The sequence below is a fragment of the Ptychodera flava genome, chromosome 21 (assembly GCF_041260155.1).
Source record: "Ptychodera flava strain L36383 chromosome 21, AS_Pfla_20210202, whole genome shotgun sequence".
Taxonomy (NCBI): domain Eukaryota; kingdom Metazoa; phylum Hemichordata; class Enteropneusta; family Ptychoderidae; genus Ptychodera; species Ptychodera flava.
Window position 1 is genome coordinate 2,963,918 of NC_091948.1, and position 21,399 is coordinate 2,985,316.

Genomic DNA, 21,399 nt, shown 5'->3' on the forward strand with positions numbered 1-21,399 from the left:
AAACTTTTTCACTCATCTTGGCAAGTTTCATCCTATTTGAAATCCACATGGATTCTTTAGAATATTCGTCTGTCTAGGTATCTCTAAATATGTACGTCACGATCTCCGTTTCTAAACTAACGCTTTTTTGGTCAAGGCCCTTTGATGGTCTTGCATGAATCAGACGGAGTCTGTCTGCCCACTTGTCAGCCGTCATCTGTTTCTATTCCTCTTCCTCTTCCTTCTAACTCCCAAAACATAGCCATCACAGCCTGATTACTCTCCACAGCACACAGTGACTTTCAATAAAGTCAAAACCAAGAAATCCTTAGCTCGGTGTTTTGATTTTTGATTTCGCACGCTGACCCAAATTCATTTGTTTGTCTTTCAAAGACTTTCAACTTCAGATGCTGAGGAAAGTGACTGAATCTATATTGCCATTCCACAATGCACTTCACTTTCTTCTTCACCTTAGAAAAGACTTTGACAGGACGATGACCTTTCACATTTTTTCCTCCTCCCCCCCCCCCTTCTTCCTCCCAGCCACCCTTGTCATAATGAATGATGATGTCAGTATCTGAAACTAATAAATGGCCGGCGAGGACCTAAGATGAATAATGATGAGCATTTCACACCACACTGCACACAGTGTGTAACTAATTAAACTGTCTCAGATTAAAAAACTCTGTTCTGCCTGTGGGCTGACTCTCTGCGTTGACTGATTAAGGGTTTACAAATGAGACAGGACCGCTGTCTGGCTCCCCCGGGACTGCATGTAATTTTCCCCATCCCTTTCATATGCGCAGTTAGATTAAAACTGGGTACAAACAGAACTGGCTGGCTTGGGTGAGAATGGTGACTTCGCCGTGTACTTGGGTCACCAAAGGTGCCCCTGGTGACTATTTTCAAACAAAAAACCTGCGACTTGCACGGGTAATTGGGGATTATGATATCAACCGCGAATTAGATGAAGTTACCCGGGATTAATTAAGATCATAAACCGGACTGACAGACTTGCTGCAGAATTTTTTAATGAAACAGGTAGCAAGGTCACTGCCAGACATTCTGTAAGCTGTCTCCCTCCCACCGTTGCCAGGGAAAAGAGGCACCAAGGCTCTCTCATCTGAGCAAACCTGTTTTCAAACTTGACATTAATGTTGTGTCCTTGTCTTGGACACCTTCAGGGCATACATCAGAATTGTTACAACTCTGATGAATCATCAATTACACAGTTTAAATCTTTGTCTGACTTTGACTGTTTCATTCCACTCCAGTTTAATTGTCCCTTCAAGGTCAAGGGTCAGGCTGCGAATACACCAGCAACTATCACAGACAACTGGCTTCACAATTTTTTCACACTAAAGTTACAAAAGTTTTTGAAAAAAAAGTGTGAATGGAATACAACTTTTAATCAATTGTACATCACTGCAGATTCTACTTGGGCCAGTCAACCAAAAGTCAGATTTTATCGTCAAATAATGGAAATGGTTAACAAGTATTAGCTCTATCTATTTTGCCTTTCTGTTTTTCAATTAATGTAGCTGATTATAACAATTGCAATCTGGGTCTCAATATCAGCAAATTTTGGTGTGAAGTGGGCTGATTTACGAAAATGTGCATTTGATGAAAATTTCTGCTGAAAAAAGTTCTCACAAAATATACCAACAGAGAGTAAAACTTTCATACCAATAATATATTTCATTTCAGTTAACCCTTTGAGTAGTAGTGTGCTGTAATTTTTCCCACCAAAATTTTAGAGCAACATTTTACTAATTACTATGAATTTTTCTGTATTTGTTTTGATAATTTTGGAGCAAAGGGAAATCACATTTCAGTGGCTACAGTTTCTTATCAAAACTTTGGCAAAAATTTGAAATTTGACAGGGGTATATTTTGTAAAAGGCAACAAAAAATGACTTTGGTGCTCAAAGGGTTAAGATTGGAAATCAAAACATTGAAGAAGCCAATTCCTTTCTTGCACCCAATCTCTGCCACACATACACACACTGATACATATATGGGTGTACACACACGCCCAAAGACGTACACACACGCCCAAAGACGTACAGAAAACTACCCATTTTGTTTTTCATTCTCATCACACTGCCAAAGACAAATTTGATCCGGCTCAGTTAAAATCAATAGTGTTTCTTTTGTGATTTGGAATTTTTAATCTTTTGCAGGGATGGCAATTAAGCGTTGCAAACTCAGTCTAATTTCACATTGATTACCCCGAGCAAACAAGAAACTGGCCATGACAAACACAGCGATTGGCAGGACAGATCTCTCGTTGAAAGGCAGGGAAGGAAAATTTATCTTCTAAAACTAAGATAACGCAGAGTTGAGGAGGGGGATCAGAGGAAGACCAGGAACAAGGCAGAGTGCATTCATTTGCTGGAAATTACTACGGCAAACTGGAGCCCCAAACTCCAGAGAGGGCTCAGTAAACAGTGATTACCAATCAAACAAGACTGTGTGTGGCTTACTAATTATTTAAACAGCAGCTGAAATGTAGTTTCCTGATCGGTGTTGACAATACTGTAACCCACATCCAGGCAACGCAAGCATGTACAAATAACTGTTTGCCAAGGTGTCATGTTTTGAATGCTGGATGTGACTGTTTGAATACAAATCTACAGTGAATAGCAGGCAGTGTGCAGGGAGCTGATTCACCTGTTTCTGACAACGGAAGAGAGACGGCCTGTGCAAAAAAAAAGGTGGGCGAGAGAGAATGAGAACAAAAAGTCTAGTGTATTGATGGTCAAATATGAAAGACTAAACACTGATAATTAATGAAAAAAGAGGCTGTGGTGAATGCAATCAGGCTGTCATGCTAAAAGAAAAGCAAGGAATCTTTGCATGTTAAATTGATAAAACGCACTGAAAAGAAGGCCCATGTATTCATTATCACTTTGGGACCTCCCCTGGGGCTCTTAGGAAAGGACTAACAAATGGAAAACCCCACTAACTGACACACATGTCACAGAATTATACAGGTAACAGTAAAAATGCTGCCACTAATGCATTTCCCGAACCCAACAAGCCCCTAGGCCAAATTTTAACTCCCGTTCATATTTCAAACCTCACTGAGTCATATTTCACAATGCAGAAGAAGAAAATGTTTTTATCACCTCGCGATTTGGCACTAATTGGCAACAGTTTAGAAATGCGTCAAGGTGATATGGCTGCACAACGGTAGGCTTGCTACTCAGGGGAGATTCACTGGACCCAAAGATGGCAAAGAAATATTGAGCACCTCGCTTAGCAGCTGACTCCAACAAATATTTTCAGAATTTTGCTTGGGGATAGATATGCATTAAATTGTGATAAATAAATGCTTTTAAAAATTACACTGGTTTACAGGCATTCATTTACTGCTCTGTGCTCCTGTGACTTCAACACCGATTCATTCCCATGCAATAAATTAACACCGTCTATCCCTAAAAGACTGCCAGATGAAGAATTTTTCATCTACTTTGCCTGAAATGTGCTTTGATACAAATCAAAACTCCCACCATAATTATCACATATTAATTTCTCATTTCTTGGCTTAGATGATGTAAACTCTTTTCACATCTTCTACCTGGGATTACAATCAGCTTTCAATGCCTATAGCTGACTGTGTCGCTCGATGCTGTGCCTATCACAAAACAGGGGCCTTGCCCCTTCCATTAACCCTGTTACCGTCATAGTTTGGCCCCAACCCATTGTTCTCAATGTTGGTTGTGGACCTGTTTTTAGCGATTGGGGGGTGGGGGCGGGGGGGGGGGGGGGGGGGGGGGGGGGGGGGGGGGGGGGGGGGGGGGGGGGGGGGGGGGGTGGGGGGGGGGGGGGCTTTGGGGGGGTTGAGGGTGAGCAAGTAAAAGGTGGATATTTCCTGAAAGTCTTTGCACGGTTTGCTCTGTTTAACTTTCACTGCTGGCTGATACATAAACAACCTGAGGACACAAGTCAAAACAGAGACTTTGAAGTGCCATGTAACATTCCATGCTTTTCCTAAATTTTATCATTATTTGCTCATGAGAAAAATATATCTGCCGTTATTTCCACATCACAAGGCAAATATTCATTTTGTTTCAGGTTGTTTTTCGGGCTGGTATAAATTTCCAGATTTGTACATCACAACACAATAAATCAAACAATGTATTTTGTACCAGCAAAATGTCTTGATTGACTTCTTCAAGTAAATGTTGAATATTTACATGATTGCTGTATACTTATTTCAATACATGATTGGAATGCTGCTGGAATTCTCCAACGTCAGTCCGAAGTGTTCCCTAAAAAGCCCTAACCCTAGGAGCACAAGTCTGGTTATATCTTTTGTTAGTCTATCAGAGTACATGTACTTTGTTATTCACAATATTTTACGGGGAGAAATATGAAAATATGTTTGCTATATATAGAACAAAAACAATGAAAATATTATCAAACAGTTATGGTTATTGGCCTCTTAAGGTAGACTGCTCCTCAAGGACAGATATTTTAACTCTCAAACTTTCACAATATATTTTTGTCCTACCACATGTGGGACAACTTTCAAGCTCATGGAGAAACTAAATTTTCACTGGCTTATTTTTGTGAAAATCGAAAATTTCATTTTCCCCCACAGAGTTAGAGGGATGGTGGATATTTGTCAGTAAATATTAGGTTATTTGTTTTTCTAAAAGTTAATTTTGCATAATGACTTCCTACTTTTATTCTTGGTTTTGGAAGGGAATGGTTAGGACAATTTGAGCTGAAGTTTAAATCTTTCAATATCGAGGCACAAACTACCCTAAAGGATGAACTGTGTAGAGGATACACAGATGCTACAGCATAAATGTTAGCTCCTATGATACAGAAAATAGAAACCATTAAATACATAACCTTTTAATACCGACAAAAAAAGACAACAACAATGAGAATTTAATTGCTCCTTTGACATGATAATACAGACTTTTCCAGATGCATGTTAACATTTTTGCATCAAATTTCCATATGCAGTGGTACAATTGCACTGAGCCAGTCCATGGAATACCAACAACACAGGCAAGTAGGGGAAAATCTCGGCAAATCAAGTCATCGACAGAAATCCGACACAAGTAAAAACACTCAGAAATAGGTACTTCATCACTAAATGCAGAAATTTGCATTAAAAAGTGTTAGCAGAAAATTTATATTGCAAAAATCTACAGTGATTGCCTCACGGCAATATTCCTTTACATCAAAAACATGCTGATGAAATTTTTCAAATTTCAACCAACTAAACTTTTCTACTGTCATTACATTTTAAACAGGTGGTACTTACAATTCTAATTAATCATTTCTGTCTGCATATGCTGAACAATCAAGACTAATTTTTTTTCCTATCATGAGAGATCCGTTCACTTTGCCTGTAACATTTGCTTTTCAGTTCTGGTAATTCTGACAGCCGCATAAAATTGTTTTAGAGGTGTCAGACAGAATTCAACAAAACAGACTGGTGAGATTCAGTTGTAACGGTCATAAATTTAAACAGGAAGACGTTGGCAATGAAGAAGAATAGACTGATAAAAACGAAGGACTTCTAAGCACAACAATAATGGAAATTAATGACACTGGTTAGGTTAACAGCATTGATATTATTTTACAATTTCTCTTTGGGAAAGCAAATTGCTGGCTTTGCCATAGTTTTGCTTTTACGATAGGTAGTCTTTTTTACGACTTACATTGAGCTTTAAGCAATATAGCACCTTGGAAAATTCTCCAATGATCAGCATTTATGGGTACAAACATAGAAGACAGACAAAACCATTATCCCTGCCACTTTCTCTCTCGTTTTTTGTTCAATTTTTCTTGCCGTCCCTTGCCTTGCTTGCACAGACCTTGTTCTGGCACCTGTCTTTCAACGTGGTAATACAGAATGGGAAAAAAGGAGAGTTTTAATAATTGGTCTGTATCATGGATACCTTCCTTTAATAATCTAATCAGCTGTTACAGGAGACAATGTCACGGTATATTGTGCTTAACTCTGCATCTGACCTTTGGTTTCCCCTTTTTTGTTTACGACAACAAAGCATGACAAATAACACCAAGGATCTTCACCAGATGTTAAAATGAATAATATAAACAATGGTAATTTGCAGTTTTTCCCCCCACCTCCTTCCTTTTTCTTTATTCGTGTTTGATAGTGCTTCCAAAGTGTAGTGGATACTTAATGAGGGACTGGATGATATCAGATCGGGGAGAAACAATTACGACAGGCAGAGCTGTCCGGAAACAGATACCAACTTTCAAGTGCCATCTTGTAAATCTCAAGCATCTGACATAAAGGCACGGTACCCATATTTCAAGGTTTGACATTCTTTTGAACATGCCAAACAGCACATTGCATCCATGGTGTGCATAACAGCACGCTGCAATATTCAACAGAACTAAAAACCCACTTCTGGAATGTCAGAGTACACTCTCTTGTTACGAAGTACAGGGAAAAAAAAGAAGAAAGAAAGAAAGCAAAAAGTAATCAAAACTTGTCTTGAAAAAGCCATTCAACATGTTGAAATATTTCAGACCCCACTGAAAACAGGATATTACAAAAACGAAGCCTAAAAGCTTTGCTTGAAGACTCACTCACTCCAGAGGAAATATTCAAACAACAAAAATAGTGCGGTGAGTTTACACAGGATGAAAATATTTTGCTCACCGTTGTGAGTTCATTCAAATTTCTAAAGCAATCTATCTAACACAGGTAGAAGTAACATGGAAGTGTCCATTTCAATGAGTTCTACAAGGTTTTAATCTTTACAAGGAGCTATTGTGACAAGCCCATACAGCTTCAATTACGGAATTAGCTGGATTTTTTTTTGATTTGGGCTCCCAGTTTATCGAAGTTTAAAACCCATTTGCCAAATCTTCGCCCAGGGAGAACAAATTCCTAATATAATCTCCATGGCAACTGACATGGGCACTCTCTTCATGAATTTTGCAGGTCTTGTATGGTGCTTAATATCTGCAGTTCTTGTCAAGCAGTGGCTCTTATGTGGGTCAGTGACTGAAAGCTCATGCATGACAGGCAAAGTCAGTCTGTGTGATTTTTTCCTTCTCAATACTATCCCTGAATGCATGTCACAACCAATTAGACAGCCAAACATGGCGCAGACCTGCTGAACTATCCATCCAGCTCACTTTTGCCATTTCCTCTCCCTTTGTTTCTTTTCTACTGCACACAAAAAAACAACAACACCAGCCCCAGTTCAACTACTGCTTGACCCTCTAAAGCAGCATTTTGTCTTTAAAAGATGTCTTCGCAAGACCAACATGCAGTGTCGTGCAATTTCCACCACTCTGACAGATTTCCTGCCCTTTTTTTCGTTCTCGGCGATGCAAGTCACTGCCTACATTTGTGAAAACAGCATTTGGAAACACAATTCAGGCCATAAAATATTTACACAAAAAAATTTGCCAGCATTATTTTTTAAGTGCAAAGCTCGCTGAAGGCCAGGCTTATCCTTACGGCATCTTTCTGCTTTAATCTCCCAAGATATTTGAAAGTATGGAAACCTATGAAATAACAGGACAGAAATGGAAAATAACATTGTGACAATGATTAGACTAATCTTATCATCTTAAAAAAAATTATCCTGCGAGTACTTTCTACACAAGTCAGAAAATAAATTTGACTTAACACTGGATTTAAATACTTTGTTCATATTTATTTTTCTATGAATGCAAAACTGTCATATGCCAGTTTACAATTTCCTGTAGTTTGTTTTAAATGGACCCTAGTATGGCTAGGCTGACATCTTAAAGGATTTGCAGTTCTCATCCACAAACTATTTCAGTTTTTTCATCACTGGTCATGTCAATGTGTGTCCTTATCTTGCTGTTCCAACACAGCACTGGAGAGAGTGTAGTTGCAGTTGGAAATCTTTTGCTTGATGTGCCTCCCCTAACAGACAATATTTTGGATGTTTGCAGTTTTCATGGCGATACTTCTCTTTTTTAAGATTAACGATAATCCCAAAACAAACTAACAGTAGTTTCTCCCTCTCTCTCTCTCTCTCTCTCTCTCTCTCTCTCTCTCTCTCTCTCTCTCTCTCTCTCTCTCTCTCGTATATTCTAGTTTGTTGGGAGGAAAGAGTTTTATTTCCAGTTGACCGCAACTGCAATTTGGGAATCACTTTCCATCCTGGGTTGAAATGGAAAAAAAGAGGAGGAGGTTCCTCGGTAGCAGACATCTGATGCAAATAATGGCATGCCCTCAAGGCATAGCAATATAGAGTCAACTAAGGCTTCGCTCAGTTAATATTCACCCGCTTACTACGAATAAATCTCTTTGCTATTGTTCAGTCCCACCTGTGACCTTTGACCCCTGAAAGCAGGGAGGGGAGCGTGAAGTCCATGTTTGGTGTTGCGCGTAATTACAGAGTTATGTTTTGTCACTAGATCAAGTTTCCTTTCATAAAAGAAAACTAAAGATGTAATTTCCGATACCCTGCCAATGAGACAGAGAAATATTAAAATTCTCGACGGAGCGAGGTAGAGCTTTTAGTTGAACATTAAATTAAGCTATTTGCTCCGGGCAAAATAACGTAGAGGCTATCCATATTCCTTTCTGTTTGCACCGTTTGATTTGTGTGGACTGTATCATATTCAGTCGCCGGCTTGACAATCTATCAAATAAAAATGAGAAAGATATAAACACTTGTGATTCATACCGTGCCGTTATTGCGCGCCGAAATGAGAAACAGAATATGGGCTTTGATTTGCTCAGCAGGGTAGGCAATATCAAAGCAATTCACCACCGCGGTCTGGGAAAGAGGTTTATATGTACGCAGAGTAAGAGAGTGGAGCTTGAGAGTGAGAAAGGAATACCGAGGGAAAAGGCGGCAAGGCTAATGATACGAACATTAGCTAAATTAAAGGCCCAAGAGCAGAGACAGGTCTATAATCTTTTAAAGCTCACACATAAACCACCCTAACCGTAAAATCACATCGTCAAAATTACAGCAAAATATTATCTGTAATATTCTGGTCTTCTTACTGCCTGAGGCAACTTTTTAAAATCAAGACCACTTTCACTCTCAAAGCCTCTTTTTTTTCCCCCACTTTCCTATTTTGGTTAGAATTTCTGCCTGGGAAAACAACTGGATATCAATGATGGCACACGGCACTCAGTAAAAAAGACATCTTCATTTGTGAAACTTGAAGAATGGAAGAGATTTTTTTGTTTTCGCAAATTGTCAAAAAAGCCAATTTGTGAAGACTATGGAATACCACTGTAGCTTTTAACGGCAATGGACTCATAATTGATTTTATTCTCTGCTCATCGTGATCTTGTTACCGCTTGCATTTCTGAACCCCTTTTCTTTCAAACACATCATAAAAAAATTACTGCTTGCCATCCCTTTCACAATCATTATCATTATTCCACAGACGCATTTAACATCAAGAGAAAGGGAAAAAAACATAAAATTACAGGTAGTAATTGAAACCAGTCTTCCAGTGATTAAGTCGGGTGGGCTTTTCAAAAACTCCTAGATTCATGGATCACAACACCGGATCATACAAGGCACAGACAAAGCATCACACCGGCAAACCAGGATAACCAGTCGGGATAATGAAGTTGAGGGGGAAATAATTTAGTGGAGCGCTACTGCTTGGTTATTATGCCAGCAAAGGTAGGCAACCCAACGTAATTACAACCCGCATTAGTCTTAATTATCAGTATCAAGTTACACAAGATGGTAATTCACCCATCGACTTGACTGTTACTGGTTGATGACCAATTATTCTCCTCAAAAACTGGTCTCTCCTTTCTATTATTCCATTCTGGCTGTCATATTGTTTACCATATTTCAAGTGTCACAGTCATTCAATAGTTTACTTGACTGTAATCATGTGAACCCTGGCATGCTTTTTACTCCAGACGGTAATTTTTTTGTCTTCCTCATGTTTGACAGGTAAAGACATGTACCAGAAATCTTCTATTTCTGATTTTTCTCCTTTCTTTTCTCAAATTAAACTTTCCACCATCCTTCATACTAAGATTCCTGTGCCAAAAGCATACCAACTTGCATCCAAAACCGTTTCTTTTTTTCACATTTTATACACTGCACCAGACCTTGCAACACGGCAAGCTGAAGTAAGGTTCAAAACATTTCTTCATCAAAGACGACATGCAGACCTATGAAGGGATAGTGAGTAGTCTTGTATGAACAAATGTTTCTGCAAACAGTCTATTCATTGGGGAAAGTTGCAGGAAAGCATAACAAAAATATCAAACAAAAACACAAATAAATAAATATGTAAATTCACAGTGAAATAAATGGCTATTGCTTGCTGATGTCACATGGGTTAAAAGGTATCATGAAAACAATTTTAGATAAAATTTCACACTTTTGATATTGTGCTTCTTTGAACTGGTACAAAATGTGGACACAACACTTTTGCCATTTTTGAAAACAATAATCTAATTTCCTCACTTTTTTCCGCTCAGACTTCGAGATCAGCTTGGCAACATAGAGCTCTATTAATCAATGCTGAACAGCTGGCAATGTCTATATATTATCCCTGACTGTACTACTATTTGAAATCGCTTTCAGTGTTTTGTGACCATTCAAAATGTTGAGGGGACCATCAGTTGTTGGTGACTCCAGTACCTGCGCAATTGGAAGTCGTCGGAATGTACTTAAAAGCGAACAACCATTGTAAAATAGGTCAAAGGTTGACACTCCCAGTCTCTTTATTGTACTTGTGGCCAAATTCTCACAAACCCAATGGTGAGAACAACAAATTACAGGTGGAAACAATTGTCTTTGGATTCCCATTCCAAACAAATGATGAGAACAAGGTTTCCATCTTTGGACTGAGTTGTGTACGATTACATTAGGGATTTTTATGCACAGTATCAGGCACTGTTCACGGGTAAGCTCTTGCTGCTGAACTACATACAATTCATAATTCTACCTGCAAAATGTACGCTGGATGTGGTCGGCATGAACATAATAACTATTGTCTGCGTCCATTTCCCAAAGAAAACAGACCTCTTAATCATATGCTAATTGCACTGAATTATCAAAATGCATCATATATATTTAGACTGTTTCTGCCGTTAGCAGTAAGCTGCTGAAAAGTTACTGGTACTGTGTATCAAGTTAACACAGCCAACAGAGGTTTCCCTTAACTCCTCAAATGGTGAACTTTTGCAGTTATCCACGAGGCAGCAAAATCATCCCCAGTAATTCTTATTCCATTTTAATACCCATATGCATGTTCCAAATTCCTGCGAAAAATACGGGTTTGATTTTGGTTTGAAGTTTGGAGTTTCCATTTAGTCACTTCTTCCCAGCTGGCTCTGCAGAGGTACCACTTAAAATATCTTTGCATTCCATTTTGGTCTCACTATAAAATATGCATGACTGCGGCTTAAAAGCATATTATATTTGCCCCTTTAGGTAATCTTGAAAGTATAATCTTTTAATCCCACTTAAAATTTGAATTATTTGTCGGATTCTCCAAAATGTAGGAAAATCACATAGTCCCATCACCACTTTCTCGCAACACTTGTACCAATCATATCTAAACTGTGATGACAGAAATCCAGCATCATCATTTTGGAAACCCATTGCACCTCCAAAATTTTATTGTGTGGCTATAAACACTAACCACTGGATTGAAAAATACAGGTCTGACAACCAAAGAGGCCTGTTCAGCTGTGTTTTTGAAACAAATTTGGCCAAGCATGCACATCTTCAGTCAAAACATTTATGGCAAACAACTATGAAATTAAAACACCAAAACAACAGATACAGAAATAATATTTACTGAAGTTCTAATCAATTTGATAATTGTCATATTGAAGGCTTGAAGGTTATAAAACTAACATGTGATAGCATAATTTGGATAAAAAAAACATCATTGCTTGCCATAGCGTGATCGGGCGATTACCGGTAACTTCTGTGGCATACAAACACAAAATGAAAATGTCTACATTCTAGGGGTCGCATTTTACATTCATGAGATCTGATGGTACGATTGGGGTTGGATGATGTTTTTAGCATTTTGACATGCAAAGTGTCTTCATTGTGCATAGAACAGCAACTGACAGTGACATCACATTTGGTGTAATGCACCGCACTGACTGAAATCTGGGTTTTCACCGGTGGAGAGGAAAGAAAAAGAAGCACAGAAAAAAACTCCCGTAATCTGATTTTGGATATTAAAAGCTAACAAAGGAACAATAATATTAAAGTTTACCAGTTAATTTCATCCATTTTCACAGGGCTGTAATTACTGCTAAGCAGTCACAAAGGCTGAACACTCTCATTTGCTACAGTTAGAATCCTAACACAACAATGTCTGTACCATGTAATTAAAATTACACACTGGCTATTGAAAGGTGCCTGCACTTGTGTGCTTGTATAGTCAAGGAATCGCAAGGTCCCGTTCCTCGCAGGGACCTGGAGAGATCCTTGGTTTATGAATTCCACTTATGAATAGTAAAACGACTGTGATAACATCACAACAGATCGGCTTCCCTCTGACTCCATTGATAGCTTTTATTTAATTTTATCTATCTTCATCAGTATTTTGAATAATTAATCTATTCAGCCAGCCAGATGCGGAGAAATGTTTCATTACAAGCCAAGTGCATTAGATTTATTTTTTTATTTTTCAGTGGGGTTGGCACAATGCTGACTGTTGTGGCCTGCTGTTCTGCCATATAACCGAATCTCTCTCATCTCAATAAGGACATCCTTTCAATACAGGGAAATATAAAGGCAAGCAAAAACAGGTCATTAATAGTAAACTGCAGGACGTCGCTTTCCCAAGCAGTCAGTTGATGTATATTTAAACGGTAAATATTCTTACACACAGTGGGGCTCACCATCTTTTTTCTCTTCCCCTTCATCAATTGATAACCAAGGCCTGGAGAAAATTTGCCAGGGCTTATTATTCTGCGTTCATAATAAAAGAATTTTCCCCACCATTAAATTTAAACCCCAGGAAATTGTGGAACATAACAAAAAAAAGCACACACACTCTTTCAGGGAGGGAGAGAAGCGAAAAAACACAGCAAACAAACACTGGGTTCAGTCTGAAGTGTTATTATATTAGTGAGTATACGCGTCCTGCACTGAGCTGGCAAACACACTAGACTGCCTGCTGGCTCCTATAAGAATCATATACAGTTTGGTAATAATCTTCTGACCGATAATGACATCGGTGAACACAAATGAACACGCACACACACACCCAGTGTTACACGCAAAACAATTTGAGGTTACTCTCCCCTCTGACTCTATCTATCGTGTTTCTGGCAAATTTCTATTTCTAGCAAAGGCGACAAGTTGGAGCATCTTTATTTGTTTCTTAAAAGATGGAAGTCACCTACCTTTTGTTTTCGCTGATGATGGTAATATCTTCAATTTCTCTTTCTCGCGAGTCTTTTCCTACGAGGGCATGAAAAAAACGGGAGGAGAAAGTCAGAATCGATAGCAGCTGATGGACGTGTGGTTGAAAACCGAGACGATGTCTGCCTGGATCGAAGGCAATGTTAGGAAGAGCTCTGGGCGCTCAAAAAGTTTTCTGATATTATGTTACTGGGAAAAGGCCGGCATAAGATTGTGGAGCCTCGGAGACACGGAACCTCCTTCCATGCTTTCTGTGTAATCTATCCAACAATGCGAGCGCAATGTTTCCTGCCGAGGTCAGGATAGACAGAGGAAACCTCCAATCAATACCGGCAACAAAAGAGCTGGAATAGTGCCTGGGAAAAAAAATCTCTGCGATCAGGTACACAGAACTATTGTGATAGGATAAATGGCGGTGAATTATCAAGTACATCTGCTGAAATCTGAACGTTGGAAGAAAAAAAAGGAAGAAAATAAAAATAAAAGGGAAAAAGAAGGGGCAATCACTTGTCTGTCGATAGTAGTCCCTGTAAACTGATAGCGGAGTCCTAAAACCATCAATATTGAGGAAAAGGCAGTTGTAGATCGATACTAGGAGATACACAGAACAGTGCTGGTTTGTGTGTGTAACCATGAACGCTATGAAAGATTCAGCATAGATGAAGATTTACCACACAAAGGCATGCAGTGAGTGTCTCCATACTGTCACTTCACTAGTCATAAGTTCCAAACGCTACCACATACACTCAGCATTGTCCATGCCCTCTATCTTTTATTCAGTTTTTGTTTTTGAAATTTCATTGCAAAGTTGAATAAAGGGCAAAGATTTTCTCAAACTGTACAAAAACTATAAAAATATAAAACAATAAAAAAAATACACATTCATGTGGGATATATCTGAAAATCTGAGTACAAATGTATTTGATGTAAAAAATGTAACTCCTATATCAGTGATTATTGGAGAGATCAAATCAGATCCTGTTGTAAATTATGGTTATCTATCTGTTTACAAAAATGTGGCTACAGAGACATTGTCAAGGGCAATCATCTTACCAAACTTGTTGGCAACAGATTAAAACATTCAAATATGTAATTTTATGTATCAACAGGACAATAGTTACAGTAGGAGTTTCATTGATATTTTCAATATTTTCATTACTCTTGTTCTACAAAACAAATCCATTTTCTTCTTTGTCTGCCTATAGAATATTGAAACACACAGTTACCCTTGCCCACACAACGTACTTTGTACTCTTTTGTTGTTGATAAGTGAATTCCAACCTGGACTAAAATCACTTGTCAATAATAACATTTGACGCCCCCTTGAAGGATCGCTCCAGTATTGTAATATTTTGGGACGATTCCAAAATATTGAATTTACAACATATCAAGAAATAATCAGTTTATGAAGTCACATGGCTGTCAGATTTACATATTTTATATTGATCTCTCAGGTTTTTATATCGGATTTCAATCTGACTCCTTGCATGTGCTTTGATGGTGGTAAAAGATAAAACAGTTGTATTGCTCTGGTGCTACTTTCAGCAATATTTTGAATTATTTATCGGCTATTCATTACAGATACTTCAAGTTGCTCCAGAAATGTCTCTATGATGAAGTTTTTAACGAAAAAAAGCAAAATAAAAGCCAAACAAGAGATGAATAAAGACTCAGTCTGATAAAAACTGAGGTCACACTTGTATTTGACAGCTTTTACTCTGTAAGGACAGACATACTGTAATATCTTACAAAGACAACCCGTGTGCTGTTGTATTTACTGTACAGACTCAAGTGTGTTTTCATACTAAATGCAAATTAGAACGGCACATCAGAAATAGAAATGAATTCATTAAATATTAAAAAACACTACAACATTAATACAAAAAAATTTGACTTTGGGGAATTTTTTCATATTTATCAAAATTTGAAACAAAGTTTTCACAACTGTGAGGTGTATACATAGCTGTGAAAACTTCGTTTCAAATATTGATATATACAGATAGATTTTCTAAGCTACGTATATACAATATATTTGAGAAAAATTTGAAGATTAATGAGCTGTGTAGCTTTTCTGGCAGTTGTAAAACAATAGTCTTGGCTGTATTAGATTTCAAGTCGATGCCACTGATTTGGTTGTCAGGAATTATGATGGATTGCTGGCCGGTGTTTACTCAGAACTAACATAAAAACCAGAGAATGGTTAATATTTCTCCTTTCTGCTGACTTGCTGAACCGTGAAATTTCAAGAGCCCCTCTTTACGTTGTTTTAACGTCTCTCTTCCAAGCGAAGTCATTACGTCTGTGTCAGCACTGAATGTCCTGTAATGACGCTGTTTACACCGTGTTGTCATGACAACTCCGCCGTACTGCGTGGCATCCATTGTAATGGTTCCCTACTAGCTCGTCATCTCTTCAAGGGTGCTTGACAGCCATCTTGTCTCTATGTTGGCACTGGGATTTTCAGACAAATTTTTGAGCGGTTTTATCAGAATGCTATCAAAATCCCCACTCTAAATTAATAGCCCGGCTTCAGTGACACTATCTTTTCATGCAGCAGAAAACAAATACAAACTTCTGAAGTACCAAAAGAGACAATTCAAGAGATATTCAGAGACCAGTAAACCCTCCTCTCATTCAACCTAATGTTTGTAGATCAAAGTCGATGATACATGCATGTACAGTAAAAAATAATCCTTGGGATATTAACATTTCTAGAGAGTAGTTTAAGGGTGATTCCTTTGACATCAGCCATCTAGTCATTTACTAAGCGTCAAGATATCACTGAAAAATTGTCCCAAATGAGCACCTGTTAATGTTGAGAACACTCTATGCTGTGTTGGTGCTGACTTAAGGGGAGCTGTTGATACACATTTTGTCGTGTTCCAGATCATGCGTGTGTGTGTGCGTGTGTGTGTGTGTGAGTGTGTGTGTATGAATGGTTTTGAGTTGTTTCTTACACAAAGAAAATGCTGTATTGTGCGCACAGAGTTGTCCAGTTTGTTCTGAGAAATTTCACAGTGACTGTGGTAATTTTGATTGAAAGGTACGTGGCAGAGAAAATTTCCTGGACGCTCCGTTCTGTACCACAACTCAACAAGGCCATACATTGTACTTGTCTCAGTTGAGTACTCTCTCCAGATGAACTAAACATGGGTTTGATCAGCTCTACCGAGAATTTATTACAGCAAAACCTTCATGTAATCTGTGGCTGACCAGGTAAAAAAGAGTTCGCAGAATCATGGCGAAGACAGTCAGAAATATAATTTGAATGGCACAACACGCCTTAAGTTTTGCAAATTTATACATTTCAGTAGGCTCAGCATCAATTGTACACTGAGCATGTCCAATTCAGTTTACATGAAATACAACTGGTGTCTAAAACGTCCTTGATTTATCGTCCTAGGTAAAACTGCATGGCAGAAAAACAGTCTATGCTTACAGGCTAAATCAGCAATCAGTGGGTGGGGATAGTTTTGTGAGTAAACGACAATTCCCCCCCCCCCTCCAGTATTTCTGCATAATATTGTCCCATGGTTACAGCTGATACAATACCATGGAAGATTCCACAGAGGAAACAGGAGACGCAGAGATAAGGGACGGGAGTAATAAAGGAATAAAACAAGACCACTGGCACATGTCAAGTGTAAGTATTACAATGCATACACGGCCTTCTGGATCATGGACTGTGCAACAGAAAAAAAAGATGTTATCATTTTGCCCGATCTTTTCCAAAACCAGAGGATATACAGTGTTTTGTTTATCCTGTAAGAGAACCCTGACATTTGAATTTTTTCCTATTGGCTGTTTGGAAAACATGACATTTGTTCAACAGTTAGGTAGTGTTTTTTTTCCTTCAAAAACGGAACAAACAGGGGCCTCTGTTGTTTTGTTTTTCACATTTCGGATGCCATTTGATACGTCTTGACTAGCATGAATTAAAATAAGAATAAGAGATTTTCAATGTGATAGTAGCGGTAGATGTATTTTCTGTCATATTTTCATTAATTTGAATTTATATTTATATTCATAACATACAATGAGAGAATACTGATCAAACTAAAAGCAAAACCATCCTTGAAAAATTTCATTTTTTTCTTGTCCAACACCGGCGGCACACAACACAATATCACACTAGGATCTGCAACATTCTGAATAAACTGATGTATTCAGAACCAATGACATGTCAGTGAATTCTAAACAAAAAACCTATAGATTGTACCAGCTTTCATTCGCAGCCTGTCATGACAGCTGTTTCCTGAGGAATGCGGGGTGTAAAGGCTTGAGATATATGCCAGAAGCATTTCTGACACAAAATTTGAATTGTCAATGGGAACGTGGACAGAGCTCGTATTGACAACAAACATGTAGTATTTTGCACATCAATAGCTGATGTCATTGCAATGTCATAGACCTTTCCCAGATGACCAACGGATGTTCCAAAGGAAATACTGTACATATTTCTGTCTCTATGCCCATGATTTGCGGGTTTTCAAATGTGGGTTTGTGTGACGCTCAATTTTGAAATTTTTTTTTGTATCCTTCTGTTCAAAACTAACACCTGAAAATAGTACCCTTTGTTGTTCTGATCCATTCTAACCTATTCCCCCTGGAGTTTAGATTAATCCCACTGTGTTCAACAGCTTGGCAGGTGCTGTTCAGTATATAGGATGAAAGGTTATATGAAAGATGTACCTGACAAGGTTCTTTGGTGTGCTGATTGTGGGCACCTGAGCTGGTCTGGGTTTGACATTTGTACACTATTTTCATCTAATGAATATTCACCATCAGTAATGACTTTTCATATCCATTTGCATATTCAAACAATGCTCACTAACATGCTTTGCATACACTTTGCATAAATGAATAAATTAATTTTTAAAATTAAGCATATGATGGGTATTGGTTATAAAACGAAAGAAAACATTTGAGGGAGGGTTTTTTAAATTTTTAAAAAGGGGTCAGCGGTCACAGATTGTGAGGTTTGAAGGTCCACTGAGTCTGCTGTGATATGCTCTGAACAATCAACATATGGTGAGTTACTAGAGTATATCCTGACCTAACAAACACAACCAGAAAACGCACGCCTGGTCCTGCCATGGAAACATCAATGAAATATTCTGATGAGACACACATCAATTGTATCTATACACAGAGTTACACAGAAATATTATAAATAAGTGTGGTAAAGTCAATAAATGGTGAAAATCTATCATAATGTTTTTATATGTGGAATTTTGGTGACATCAGTGAACACTATATAACACGTTTTCTTTGTTTTCAATGTGTATTGGGTATAAAATAAATAGTTTAATAAATATTTTTTTCAATTACGTGGAAAAAATAATTCATAATTGAATCATCTTCAGTTTTAAAAAAAATTCCTGTTGTGTATGTGTTTTAAAATGTCTCTCAAATGGTAAGAATATATGAGATCAAGAACTGTCTGAATATTGTTGGTATGTAAGAAATAATAAAGAATAAATAGGATTTTAATTTGTCTTGGTAGCATTTCAAAAAGCTAGATGCTGAGAGTGTGTAGGCTAGATAAGGCGTAAGTGTGTGGTGCTATGAGATATTTATATTGGCTTGTGTGAGAGTGAGAGCACATGATTATGTGATACACTTTGTGATGGTACTTTTCTTGAAGTTGAAAACCAAAATTGGTTCTCCCCTGGCACCCTCCACATGTTGAAATGAGATGAGCAGGGGTGAAGGTTGGGAGTGGGGAGGAAGGTAAATGCTAAAATGAGAGATAAAAATAACACCAGTGTCTCTGCGATGCACATGTGAATAGATTCAGCGACAGAGAATTTCAGACTTGGAAAGAAAGTGTTGGCAATGACAAATGCACTTAAGCTGGTTGGTTCAAAAAACCCAAAAGTGATCGCGCACAGAAAGTTGGTTCTGACAGGCTACAGTATGGCACATGAACAAGGAGTCAAACCATGGTGTGTTCCAAAATCTCAATCGGCAGAGTAGCCCACATTGAGTATGGTACACAGAGTAATTAAGATGGAGCCTTCGTGTCTACTGGAAATGTCGCAGTGCTGAAGCTAAAATAAACCATTCATGGGATGAAATTTTCCAGTACCTCCAAGCCTTCTAATTTTTTTTTTCCCCATCTTCATGATTTCTGAAGCAAATACACTTTGACAGTTTTCAACTTTGCAGTCGGGTATGTGCTCATCAATTTTGGATAATAATTATAAATATTTAATAACCAGAGACTAACAGCTTGCAGTGTGGAGTTGGTTGCCTCCGGGCACTCGCACACTATGGTCAATCTGCTATTTCACGGAAGAATATCAGCTAGGATTTTCACAAAGAGCTTAGAAACGGAGACACCGGTGGGAATTGCGATTTTTACCTCCTCTGTCTTGGAGGGGGCTCTTCATTTGTGCACTGACTGACACATTTCACCATTACTGTTTAGACATACCTCATAGAGGTAGTTGGGATAACGTTGTCCAGGCACACAGTGATGGTTTTCTTTGTCATTTCGACTCATGCAATGTTTATATTTGTTAGATAGCTTGGACAAGGAGATTTTACCCAACACTAGTCAGTTACTGTGATTGTGTAATATCATTCTTCTAAACTTGAATTAGAACTTTTGATTTTCTGAGTAAAACAAGTTATTTGCATTTGTGTACCTGTCCAAAACTCTAGAGCGAAATTTGAAGTGCGTGGCCAACAACTCATGATTACGACACTACTGTTAACTCAATCGCAAAATACATATTGCACAGCTGAACGGCACTGCCACTAAAAGCTGTCACGTCAAAACAATGTTACCCCTTCCGTGTGAGTGAATCAAACTCTTGCAACCTGACTTCAAAACACTCTTTGACAGCGTTTCATCTTTTGAGAGCTATCTATCACTTTCCCACCAATGCACACTGGAGCTGCTCCAACCATCTCCTTGTTTCTCTCTCTTTAGAAGAGACTTTGACAAAACACACAAGGGCACTGCCAGCTTTAGAGATCTCCCAGCCTGACTTGGCTTCCTTCCCGTCGTAAATTTCAAGGTGTTAACTTTTCTTCTGGGATACCTCGGAGATAACGTTTTTATCTGTTTCCATTTTGTTTCTAATTGGAAAAACCCTGACTGTCGGCCAAAACAAAACCTTGAAAGTTTTACGACAATTCATTCATCTGTTTGATGACAACACTGGCTTTGGGGCAGTGCATTCAACTGTTATGTTATGTGCTTTCACTGAGTTGCCAAACCAGCCAAGTTCCACAACTATTATATTACACTCGTGTCAAATACAGAACATGCTACTGACTCAAATTTTGTCCTCAAAATAATTGCAGTGACATTTTCTATTAGAATTTGAAAATGGAAAAACAAGAGAGTATGGTGCTAAAACTTGCCTATGCAATATAAATAAATAAATAAATAAATAAATAAATAAATAAATAAATAAATAAATAATTAAATAATTAATAATATGTATGTGTGTGTGAGTGTGTGTGTGTGTGTGTGTATATATATATATAATATATACATATATTTATATATATATATATATATAGATAGATAGATAGATAGATACACACACTCACACACACATACATACACACATACATGCACACACAATGAATGTATATATCATGCTTTAGTCTGTGCATGCTAAATGTACATCAAAAGAAAAAGAAAAAAAACTTTGTTTTGAGAACTGGCAACCTGTCTAGTACTGAAACTTTGCCTCAAAACAATGTGACAGCTCCAGGCAGAGAACAAAAGTACTTCCTGTGGAGTCTATGTGAGTCACTGATGATGACTCACTCTCTAAAAACACCTTCACTTGAAATTCTTGTAGCTTGGGCTACACTCACCGGGCTGATCAGCATTGTGGTGGTGAAGTGGCTAAGCACATGATAGGTGTGTGAAAGAAAACCGCTGCTTCTTTCAACTTGTTTTTTTTTCACATATTTTTGCATATTCCATACAAGAATAATTTATGTTTCCTTATGTTTTCAGTCCAGTGCTTTTGATAAAAGTTTGATTGTGAGTGTATTGATGTATGGGGTAGACTGATTC

The 21,399-nt window shown here is 38.0% G+C and overlaps 1 protein-coding gene across 6 annotated transcripts in view; it reads right to left on the reverse strand.

Moving 5' to 3' along the window:
• LOC139121098 (S phase cyclin A-associated protein in the endoplasmic reticulum-like) overlaps window positions 1–21,399 on the reverse strand; it is an 84,654-nt gene that overhangs the window by 12,701 nt on the left and 50,554 nt on the right. For all 6 annotated transcript variants that reach the window (XM_070685726.1, XM_070685725.1, XM_070685728.1 and 3 more), the window contains one exon: window positions 13,334–13,391. In XM_070685726.1, the coding sequence (XP_070541827.1) occupies window positions 13,334–13,391 (58 nt within the window). The remainder of the gene's footprint in view (window positions 1–13,333; window positions 13,392–21,399) is intronic.